The sequence below is a fragment of the Rhinolophus ferrumequinum genome, chromosome 20, assembly GCF_004115265.2.
Source record: "Rhinolophus ferrumequinum isolate MPI-CBG mRhiFer1 chromosome 20, mRhiFer1_v1.p, whole genome shotgun sequence".
NCBI lineage: Eukaryota > Metazoa > Chordata > Mammalia > Chiroptera > Rhinolophidae > Rhinolophus > Rhinolophus ferrumequinum.
In genome coordinates, this window is record NC_046303.1 from 11,901,710 (window position 1) to 11,911,895 (window position 10,186).

General features: G+C 41.7%; 1 protein-coding gene across 1 annotated transcript; it reads left to right on the top strand.

Annotated features, from left to right (window-relative positions):
* Positions 1-429: 429 nt before the first annotated feature.
* GGCT (gamma-glutamylcyclotransferase) lies at positions 430-8,213 on the top strand. Its single transcript, XM_033088005.1, has 5 exons — positions 430-519; positions 804-1,208; positions 4,788-4,933; positions 5,908-6,043; positions 7,125-8,213. Exons 1-5 carry the CDS (start codon positions 430-432, stop codon positions 7,266-7,268), a joined length of 921 nt encoding a protein of 306 aa, XP_032943896.1. The 3' UTR covers positions 7,269-8,213.
* Positions 8,214-10,186: the final 1,973 nt, after the last annotated feature.

Sequence of the window (10,186 nt, forward strand, 5' to 3'; positions counted from 1 at the left end):
GTACCTTTTAGTAGAGAGTGGTATTTAGAGATCAAAATCTGGGTGCCAAAGATAGTCATTGTTTCTAGGCACTGAGTTCATATTAATTATTTTCATGTCAAAGTTAACAAAATAGGATTTATTTCATTGTTTTCATACTTCCACATCTTAGTTGACACTGGAGTTTTTGTACCTAATGACATTAACAAACAACTCTTTTAATACTTACCCCAACCTTTTCGATAGGGGATCATAACTTATGAACCCTATTTTAAAAGGGAGAAAACGAACGAGAGGTGGCCAAGGTTACATGGCCAGTAAACGGCAGCGTTGGGATTTGAACCCAGCCAGCTACTTCCAACAGGGAAGGGAGCCCAGACATTCAGAGGGGCTTCTCCAGGAAGCAAAGAGTCCTTAGAAAGAGTACCAGGGAGACCATCAGAGCTGGGGATGCAGGAACCAGAGTGTGGGGTGAACAGACCTGTCTTGACAGACTCCCCTAAACCCGGGGGCGGGGGCAGGACTGTGGCGAGCTGCCGGGTGAGGAAACCGTCGGGGGAGGGGCGTAGATAGGGCCGCTGTTTCGCCTCAGAAGTGCCCAGAGGTCCCTAAAGCGCACACACAGCCCGTGACTAACATGCTCACCAACCTACGATGGAAAAACAAACCCTACGCACTGGGTGCCACGACCCCCAAGCCGAGTCCAAACAACCTCCGCGTAGCGCCCGCCCATCCGCCAATTAGAGGGAGCCTTGAGCGCGGAGGAGGGACAAAAGTGGAGCGTGTCCAATGAGGAATCAGCACCGGGTTGCCTCAGGTCATAGCATCTAAGATTCCAGGGGCGAGGAGGCGGTGGGCTTGACCTATCAGAGGGGGGTCACTCGCACGGTGGACCGACAGCCAATCAGAAGAGCGCTTGCACCCGACTCGCCCAGCCCACACTTCCCACCTTTCTCTTAACTCCGGAGGCAGCGGCACCACGGCCACTGTCCTGGAGTCACAGGCCAGCGTGCTGCGTTCGGCGTTCTCTCTTCATACCCGCGCTGCGGACGCAGGCAGGAGCCGTGCAGGCATCTCGTGAGTGGGACAAGGCGAACTCGGGCTGCGAGATCATGCAGAGCCAGGAGGAGGAGACTTTTCTGTACTTTGCCTATGGCAGCAACCTAATGAGCGAGCGGATTCACCTCCACAATCCCTCGGCCACGTTCTGCTACGTGGCCCGCCTGCAGGTCAGTGCTGCCCGCCGGGCCCCTGCGACCTTGTGCCCACTCCACAGACGAGGGGGCCAGGATTCCGAGTCGTCGCACGGGGCCAGGAATGCAGCTCTTCCTAATAAGAGTCCATCTTATCCTCACGATCTGGCTGCTGCCCACCTGGGCAAGCCCACCTCGCTCTCACCTTCCTATGCTTGACCCCTACTGAGCTATGCCACCCCACCAACGGTGCACCCCCAAGCTGCCGTGAACTCCCCCTCTAACGTTTCCACAAGCTGCTCCTTCTACCCAGATCTGACCGCCTCTCTCTCATCCGCTAACGTAGGGGCATCTTCACAGAATCCATTCAGTTGGTACCTGTGAGAAGCCTTCTCTGACCCAAGTCAGGAAATCAATTACTTTCTGTACTGCACATACCTTTGCTACAGGACTTGTCACTGGATATTAAAAATTCGCTTCCCTATCTTTCGCTGCCGATCAGAGAGGTCCTGAAAGCTAGAACTGTGTCTTGCTCGTAGTAAGGGCTGTGGCTGTGCTCAGTTCGTTCAAGTGGCTGGATGAACCACAACCCACTTCGGTAAAAATCATTGCTCTGTAGTACAGTCCATTCATTCATTTAGTACCTATTCTTCCAGCACTTACCTGGAGATGCAGATGATTGAGTAAAGGTGGCTGCTTTGAGGACCTGCCAGGCTATAGGACAGACATGTAAATTATGTACAAAACCTTTTGACTTGTTGAACGAGACAAACATGGTCACTGCTATCATTGCCGGGGTTCTTAGTTGCAAGCAACGGAAAGTGGCTGACTTAAGGAGAAAAAATGTGTTGAAAGGCTGTTGGAGAACTCACAGGATGACGAGGAGGGAGGGCTACAAAGCTGACAAAACAAGCAGGCAGAAAGGGAGATGTGGCAGCCATAATGCAGCCAGTATCACAGACAGAACCGGCCCGGGCCACGGCTGCACCACTGCTGAACCTGGTAAACATGGACCCGGCCTCTTACATCACCAGATACTATCTGCTCTGGACCCTGCCTGCCACTGTCATTACACCCCTGCAGTTCCTGAAGCCCAGGTGTGGCCACCACCACCAACGTGCAGTTTCTACTGTCCGTGGGCACCAGCCTCTAATTCAATGCCCCAGAGGGTGTCCTGATTGGCTAAGTCTTGGCCACAGGCCCATGCCCTGACTGCAAGCAAAGCTGGGAGAACCAACTTCTGGTGTTCAAAGCTTTAAAAATAGGAGTCAGGCTGAGGCACCGTGTACCCGCCAGGCTCATCAGGTAGGGAATGCCCCAAATGTGGGCAAGACGTTGAGATGCTTATAGTTGGGACTCAGGGAAGAGTTACCACGCATATGATTATTCAGTTATGGGGATGGTTAGTCTTAAAAAGGAGATACGCTTTACCTTCCTCTCAGTTTTGTTGTGAACCTAAAAAAGTGAAGTCCTTTTTTATTTTTTAAGGAGACATACAAGGTATTATGGGAATGTAAGACTTTGGATCGTCTGTGAAGCTCTTCCTGAAAATGACATTTAAGCTGAGACCTGAATGATTGGGGGAGAGCAAAAGCAAACAACAGAAGGAACAACCTGTGCAAAAGTCCTCAGGAAAGAAGAAGCTGGGTCATCCAGCGAGTGTGGCTGGAGTTGAGTGTGTGAGGAGGATGTGGCATGACTGGAGAGGTAGGGCAGGGCCACATGTTACGGGACCACAGAGGCCAAAGAAGACTTGGGGCTTTATCCTGAGAGCAATGAAAATACCCATTGCAGAACTTCAGCAAAGGAAAGGTCCGATTTGCATTGTGGAAATCTCATCTGGTTGCTCTGGAACATGGACTGGAAAAGGGAGGGCAACAGTGGATGTGGGGACCCCGATTAGAAAGCTTTTTGTAGCAGTCCATACGGGAGATAATGGCACCTTAAATGGTAGCAGTGGAGGGTAGATGGGTTGGGGAGATATTTAAGAGGTAACAATGTTATCTCCATGGTGATTGATTGTAAAGGGAGGAGGAGATAATAGAGATGACTAAGGTTTTTGGTGCCACAACAGGGTGGTGATAGTGATTCATTTTGTAAGGAGAAGAGGAGAATCAGGTTTGGGAGGGAAAATCAAGCTCAGTTTGAACATACTGAGTTTGAGATGCTTGTTTTACATCCCAGGGAGCTGAAAAATATTAGGGGACATTTATTAAGTCCTCAGTGTGGGCTATGCCCCATGTGTGCTAAGCACATTGGAAGAATGGATTAAAAGATGATTGGAATATTGGATGGTATTTTTGAAGCCATTGGAGGGGACCAGATTGGCTTGAGCAAGTTGCTGAATGAACAGAGAAAAGGGCCTAAACTAAGCCCTTAGGAACGCCAACATATAACGACCAGGTAGTGGAGGAGGAGTTGCGAAAGGGAACTGAGGCGATTGGGGGTGGTTAACTAGTATATCAGAAGCAGCTGAAAAGTGGAACAAGATGAAGAATGAAAATTGTCTTTTGGATTTAGCAACCAACAACCTGTCCCTCGTGTGCCTGTAATTTATCAAATCCTCTGGTGTCCTGCCGGGGATACTTGGTCCTAGGACATCCAACATACCAGTTGAAGGTACTGATCACCCAAAGCAACCTTTTTCCTAACATGTCTGACAAGGTTTTTAAGAAAATAAAGGTGACAGGGATCAAATATAAACCTTAGATTTATTATCTAGCCCAACCTTTTTTATCTCATTAAGGAAACTGAGCTCTGGAAAGATGGAAAAAAATCTTCCTCGACCAAACAACTAAGTAAGGATTTTTAATCTTCCCAGGACTCTGTCCTCTGATTACTCATCTCTGTGAAGGAAGAAGCTAAACTGGAAACCTGGCTCCGTTCCTTATTAGTTATGAGGTCTTAACGCAAGTTGTTTAATCTTTTTGTAAGCCACAGTTTTTCTTGCTGTTAAATGCGTAGAATAATTAAGTTGTTGACAGAATAAAAATGAGGGTCCTATAAAGCTCAGCACAGTGTATAAAACCCAGTAATTTTCCAGTAAATGTTAGCTGCTCTTATGATTATTATAGATATATTAGTATAATTTGTGAATATTCATATTCATAAGTATATAAAGCACCGTCAAATGCCAGTTCCCCTAGTGCAAACATAGTGACATGTGATAGTAAGATACTCTCAGAGAGAATTTTATAACCCCTATATAGCCTTCACCCAGTCTCAACAATTATGTACACATATACTATGTTTGCTTCTAAGTTAAAATCTATGTGTAAGTAGACTGGGAAGTAATTTTCAGAAGTGAAAATGGTTGTGTTAAGGTATCGGGATTATGGGATTCTTCCCCCCTTAAGTCATCTGTTTATGGTAGGAGATGTGTATCTATTCAGTATCTATTTCATTTTTAAAGAAAAATATGAAAAAATATAGTCCTTCGGATATGGGTCCCTATTTGTTTATCTTTGTATTTTCCACAGCATCTTACACATAGAAAGATCTCAAAGTTTATGTTTTAATTGCATAAAGTTCAGGTAATTTTTTTTTTTTTTACTTTGAGAAAGGAAATTATAGTTCAAGAGGATATTGATCATATCACTTTGGTTTTCTTTGTAGGATTTTGAGCTCGATTTTGGCAATTCCCAAGGCAAAACAAGTGAAACTTGGCATGGAGGCATAGCCACTGTTAATCAAAGTCCTGGCAATGAAGTATGGGGAGTAGTATGGAAAATTAACAAAAGCAATTTAAGTTCTCTGGATAAGTAGGTATCTTCTCATTATAAGTTAAATAATGACCAATTACGAAAGTGGCTCATATGCAAGGATGTATATGTATATATGTGTATGTTGGTTTTTCAAAACCATATATTACAGACATATTCTTTATACTTTAGAGTGAACATAAAAGGTACAATGTGCCTTTCCTAAAATGAACATCTTAGAATGATCACTCTTTGTGACTGAGATTTGGGGGTGACCTGTGTAATCTCATCTATAAAAGATGGAAGTCCTTATTTTCATTCCATTTGTCTTTTATAAAAATCTTTGTAGCTTTATATTGTGAAAAGGCATGAATATTTTTGTAATTGTTACATATTTTTATTGGTATCTAAAGCAACTGTTCAGTTTTTATTACAGCCGTTTTTAAAAACTAATTCTTTAAGGTGGCAGTTGGATGAGTCAAAGAGTAATAATAATGTGTAAAAACTTTAACAACATATTAGGAATGCTTTGATACTTTCTAGAACTAGAATTCCCCAAAGTTATGTGACAGAGCATTTAATACAAAGAAAATTGACAGAAAAGATTAAGACTTGAGAAGAGCAGATTATCCGACATGCTTGATACTTTACCTCCCTTATGAAAGAGAATGAACCATCTTCTTGACTCTTCTCTGGTGGATAGTCTCTTACTGTCAGAACACATAGTCTGTTTTTTGTAGCCTAGAGAGCAATGTTTCAGAAGTGTAAACATTAACTGCATTGAAAATAACTGCATGTTTTTATATAGGATAAATATGGAGATCTGTTAGAAGTATACGAGTACCAAGTAATAGTAAGTTTCAGGCTTTCTAATTGAAACGCCGTTTACTTTTGATGTGGTACTATTATAATATGTTCTACTATATCCCAAAATACATAGGGAGAAAATACATCCATATATAGTTAAAATTTTAATCCAGTAAATTAAATTGGGTAAGTTAAGTATGGTTAAAATTTGGCTGTTCTTGTTTCAGGCAAGAAGGGGTTAATAATGGAACATATGTCCCAATAGAAATTAATGTCTACACTCAAGAAGGAAAAGAAATAACCTGTCGAAGTTACCAGATGAAAAATTATGAGCAAGCTCCCCCTTCACCCCAGTATAAAAAGGTAAGCTACTTACAAAAATTTTCATTGAGCTAAAGAATATCTTGCTTTTTAAAAGGCTTTGGGTGTTTTCAATTCTACATGAACAAATTCATTTTAATCAAAAAAATTTAATACAAAAGTGATAGTTATTTACTTGAAGTGCAAATTCAAAAATGTTTAGATTTATTTGTAATGATAGAACTGTTTCTAAAACTTTGTTTATGAAGAAAAAGCTTTTAGAAATATACATGAGTCATAATTCTAGATATATATTTTCCTTCTTAAAGTAGGCAATAGTATGCATGGTATATTTTTAGTAAACTTATTCTATACACATGCTTTTGCAGTCATTTTTTATTCCTCCAAAACATGAACACCAAGATTCATTTTAATGGGGAAAAAAATATATGTTTCATACTGCTGAAGTGTTTTCTATCTCCAGATGGAGGGAAAAAAAGCTCACGCTGCCTTTCAAAATCAGAGAAATCATTCCCCTGAAGCACAGGAAAAGAATGTGGGATAGAGACCCTAATATCCCTTTTCAGAAATCCAGACTTAGGTATTATTGGCAAGCCCAATAAGGACATGGCACTGGAGGGAGTGACCCAGTTCCTGGGACTAATCTGGAATTTTGTAGCATGGAACCTAGACGAATTAGCCTGGTATGGACCAGGAGCCTCCACTAAACAGTTACCCTTTATTTCCTCATGTCTAAGTCAGGTGGAGTAGATGCTGGGTTTCAATTTAAACTCCCCGTAAACTTTAGATTTTTTTGAAGAATGGTATTTTTTCCTTAAAAGGTCATGCAAAGTCTGTACAGTAAGTTTTTGTCTTAATATAAAAATACTTTAAATCACATTATTGAGTAAAATTGATATTCCATGAGGTTGTATCATGGGACTTTGAAAACTTCCTGCATATTCATACTCAATGAAATAAGACTGACTATCTCCATTTTGTTCTATAATAGTTTGTTCTAGAGTTATCGTAATCTGAAAGCTAATATTGCATACTTTGATACTGCAGGTAAAGCTGCCGTATTCTCAGTTAAATTATGTTCCTAACTAAAAGGGGTCTTTTGGTTTATTTTAACTATTTCTAGGTCATCTGCATCGGTGCAAAAGAGAGTGGTTTGCCACTGGAGTATCAAAAGAAGTTAAATGCAATAGAACCAAATGACTACAAAGGAAAGGTCTCAGAAGAAATTGAAGACATTATCAAAAAGGGGGACACAAAAACTCATTAGAACATAATAGAATATATCTGCAGATGCTTTTCTATGTGCTAATATACTTTTAACATTTAGAAGAGGGATTTGGGATATCTTTGCATTTAACATATTTTCAACAATGCTCTGAGGGGATATCTCGCTTGAGTGATTCCCTACTTTCAGACTATGAAAGAAACTGGGTCAGGAGTTAGACAATTGCAAAGGAGGCGTGAAGCACTGGAATGCATGATAAACGGCTCTGGGTACTTCTTCTGTGAACACTTATTTTCTTGAGTCAATCTGAAGTATATTTTTGCTCCATGACAAAGCGTAGATTTGCAACTCAATGATGGTGCTGGTGAATTACTTTACTCTGGAATTTTTCTTATCAATAAGAGCTAGCCAACTGCAGAGATAGTTGGCAATAAAATTGTTTAAATTTACAAGCTTGCATGCTGTCCTTAGATGAATAAATGTATCCGTGGTGTAACCTGTACTCCCTACTAAAGTTCTGCATTTCATTTTGTTAGAGATTCACATCATCGCATGCAGTGGGTCTGGTCTTGGCCATACCAACTCCGTGCTAGAGGACTGTTGCCGAGTCTGGAATCAGACAGCCTAGCATCAATGGTCAGTTCCACCACTCTCTAGCTGGGAAAGTTTGGGTTATTTGACTCGGTGCCTCAGTTTCCTCACCTGTAAAGTGAGGACGCCAAAACACCTATGTCTTAGGATTATTCTGAGGAGTAAATGTATGTAATGAGCTTAGAACAGAGCCCTGCATATAATAAGTATCAGCAATCATTATTGTTCTTATTGAAGGATTAAGTTTGCAAGACCCAACCTTGAAATGGGATTTTGAAGTAGAAGAGTCAAGGTGATGATGGAAAAATGTTTTCTGGAAGCTATAGTTTGATTCTTGGCTTTTCAAGAAATGGTCACCTTCGTAAATTTATTTACTGAATAAATGGAGAAAAAAGAGTCATGAATAAAACAATACTGGTTATCAAAAAATCTATCTCTGGAAGACAGTGAGCTGGACCTTCAAAACAGGTTATTAGAATGATAGTGAACTGACTACAGGAGCATAAAATAAAGATTTGGTTTGTTCTCTTGGAAAAAATGGCCAAAGGACTTTTCAGCTACAGCTGCAATTCTGTAGTGAGCCGTAGACTACAGGTTAGAACATGTTTTATAGCTCTTACACCTCACTATTTTCAAGGATACCCTCCAATATTCTAGTATTCTCTAGTTCTTAACTCCTCCAAAGAAGACCAAGTTTGTCAGTGCCCTGGAACCCAATTATGGTAATATAGTGAGCGAGGCCCATTTTTGCTGTAGATACTACAAATTGAATATTAATCCAATAATGTACCTCACCTAAAATGACAACCTTTATTAAGGAATTTAGAACACTAGCAATACAACCTTCATATCTGGTCTTTTAACAAAAATCTGGTAACCACGAGGAATAGTTTCTCCAGTCATTTTCAAGGTGATACTTCCAAATGTCATATGTAAGGGATTTCATTTCTAGTAGTGATTTTAGCCCTCTAACCACAATACAAACCAGTTCCTGGTTAAACCATAACAATCATAGTTTTTGAAAAGCATTTCTGGGCTTGCAAGGAAATAAGGAAAATCTTCAAAGTATATCAGTCCCTCTCCCACAAAAAAGAAAAGAAAGCTGTGAGCTAAAAGGATAGGCAAAGTGGTAAACGACGCCCTCGGGTATAAATGCCAGTAACAGCCCTGGAATTAGACGACTAACCCTTGAGTACCTGCTGCAGGACAGGAAAACTGAACCTACGAATTCCAATTCCGTATGAAACTAGGATCCTTGAAGAGAGCTAAAATGACCCTCAGTAAGCCTTGTGGCTCCCAGCAAAGGCAGATGCAAATCCTCTGAAGAGAGCAATCCTCCCTTAGATCCTCATCTCCACTTAAAATGTAAGCGATAATTAAGGAAAATGATACACCGTGAGTGGGAACAAAAAACCATCAAATCCCCAAGGTTTTGAGGTATCAAAATGATCAAAAGCAACTTAAAAGAAGTCTATATGGTGAGTGTGACTTCCGGGAAGATGGAGTAGACATACTCTTCCCTCTTCCTTTAGTTAAGTACCACTGTCATGCAGGGACTCAGCTTCTGCTCCCCTCACAAGAACATACTATATGGTGAGGCCAAAAAAGAACACCAACGGAGCCATAGGTAGGGGAGTCATACCAGTCAACGCTGGCGGCTGCGTTGGAGACACAGGAAGCAGGAGCCACACGATCCGCAATCTGCCATCTGCTCTGCCAACCAATCAACGTAGCCACGGCAGTTTTGTCAGTGTCTAATGGCTCACCAGTAACAGCTGATGGCCAACTAGTCACAGCTGATGGCCATCTACTACCTGAGCCAGCACCTTTCCACATGAGGCCGAGAGCCTGGAAACTGCTCTCTGGGACTCTGTCCCCACAACAACTATTAATAAAATCCCTGTACATTATTATATAGCAAACAAACAGAAGATTGAAAGCTGGAGAGAAAGCAGACTAGCCAGGGACCTCAGGACCCACAGCACAACATAGTGCTAAATTCCCTGGGTTTTCTTTTGCCTCACAAATCTCAGACTTGTAGCTGAAGAAGCCAGCAACCCCAAAGCACCAATGAGCACAAGAAAGCAACAATAAAAATGTTTAAAGCTTACTCTCTCTAGCGAAAGAAGTAGGAAACAGATGATGTAGCAAGACCGAAAACTTTAGAGAATGAATGCTCTACTCCAGCCAAACACCACAGAGAAAAATTCTGGACACCCCCCCAACCCCACTAGCCAGCAAAGGTCAAGAGAGGAGCCTAGACTTTTACCCTTGTCAGGCTGTAATAAGGCACCCTAACCCAGTCCCCTGCTGCTACTACCAGGGTAGTGTCAGAAAAGGCCAAGCAGGGAGCTACCAGCAATAACAAG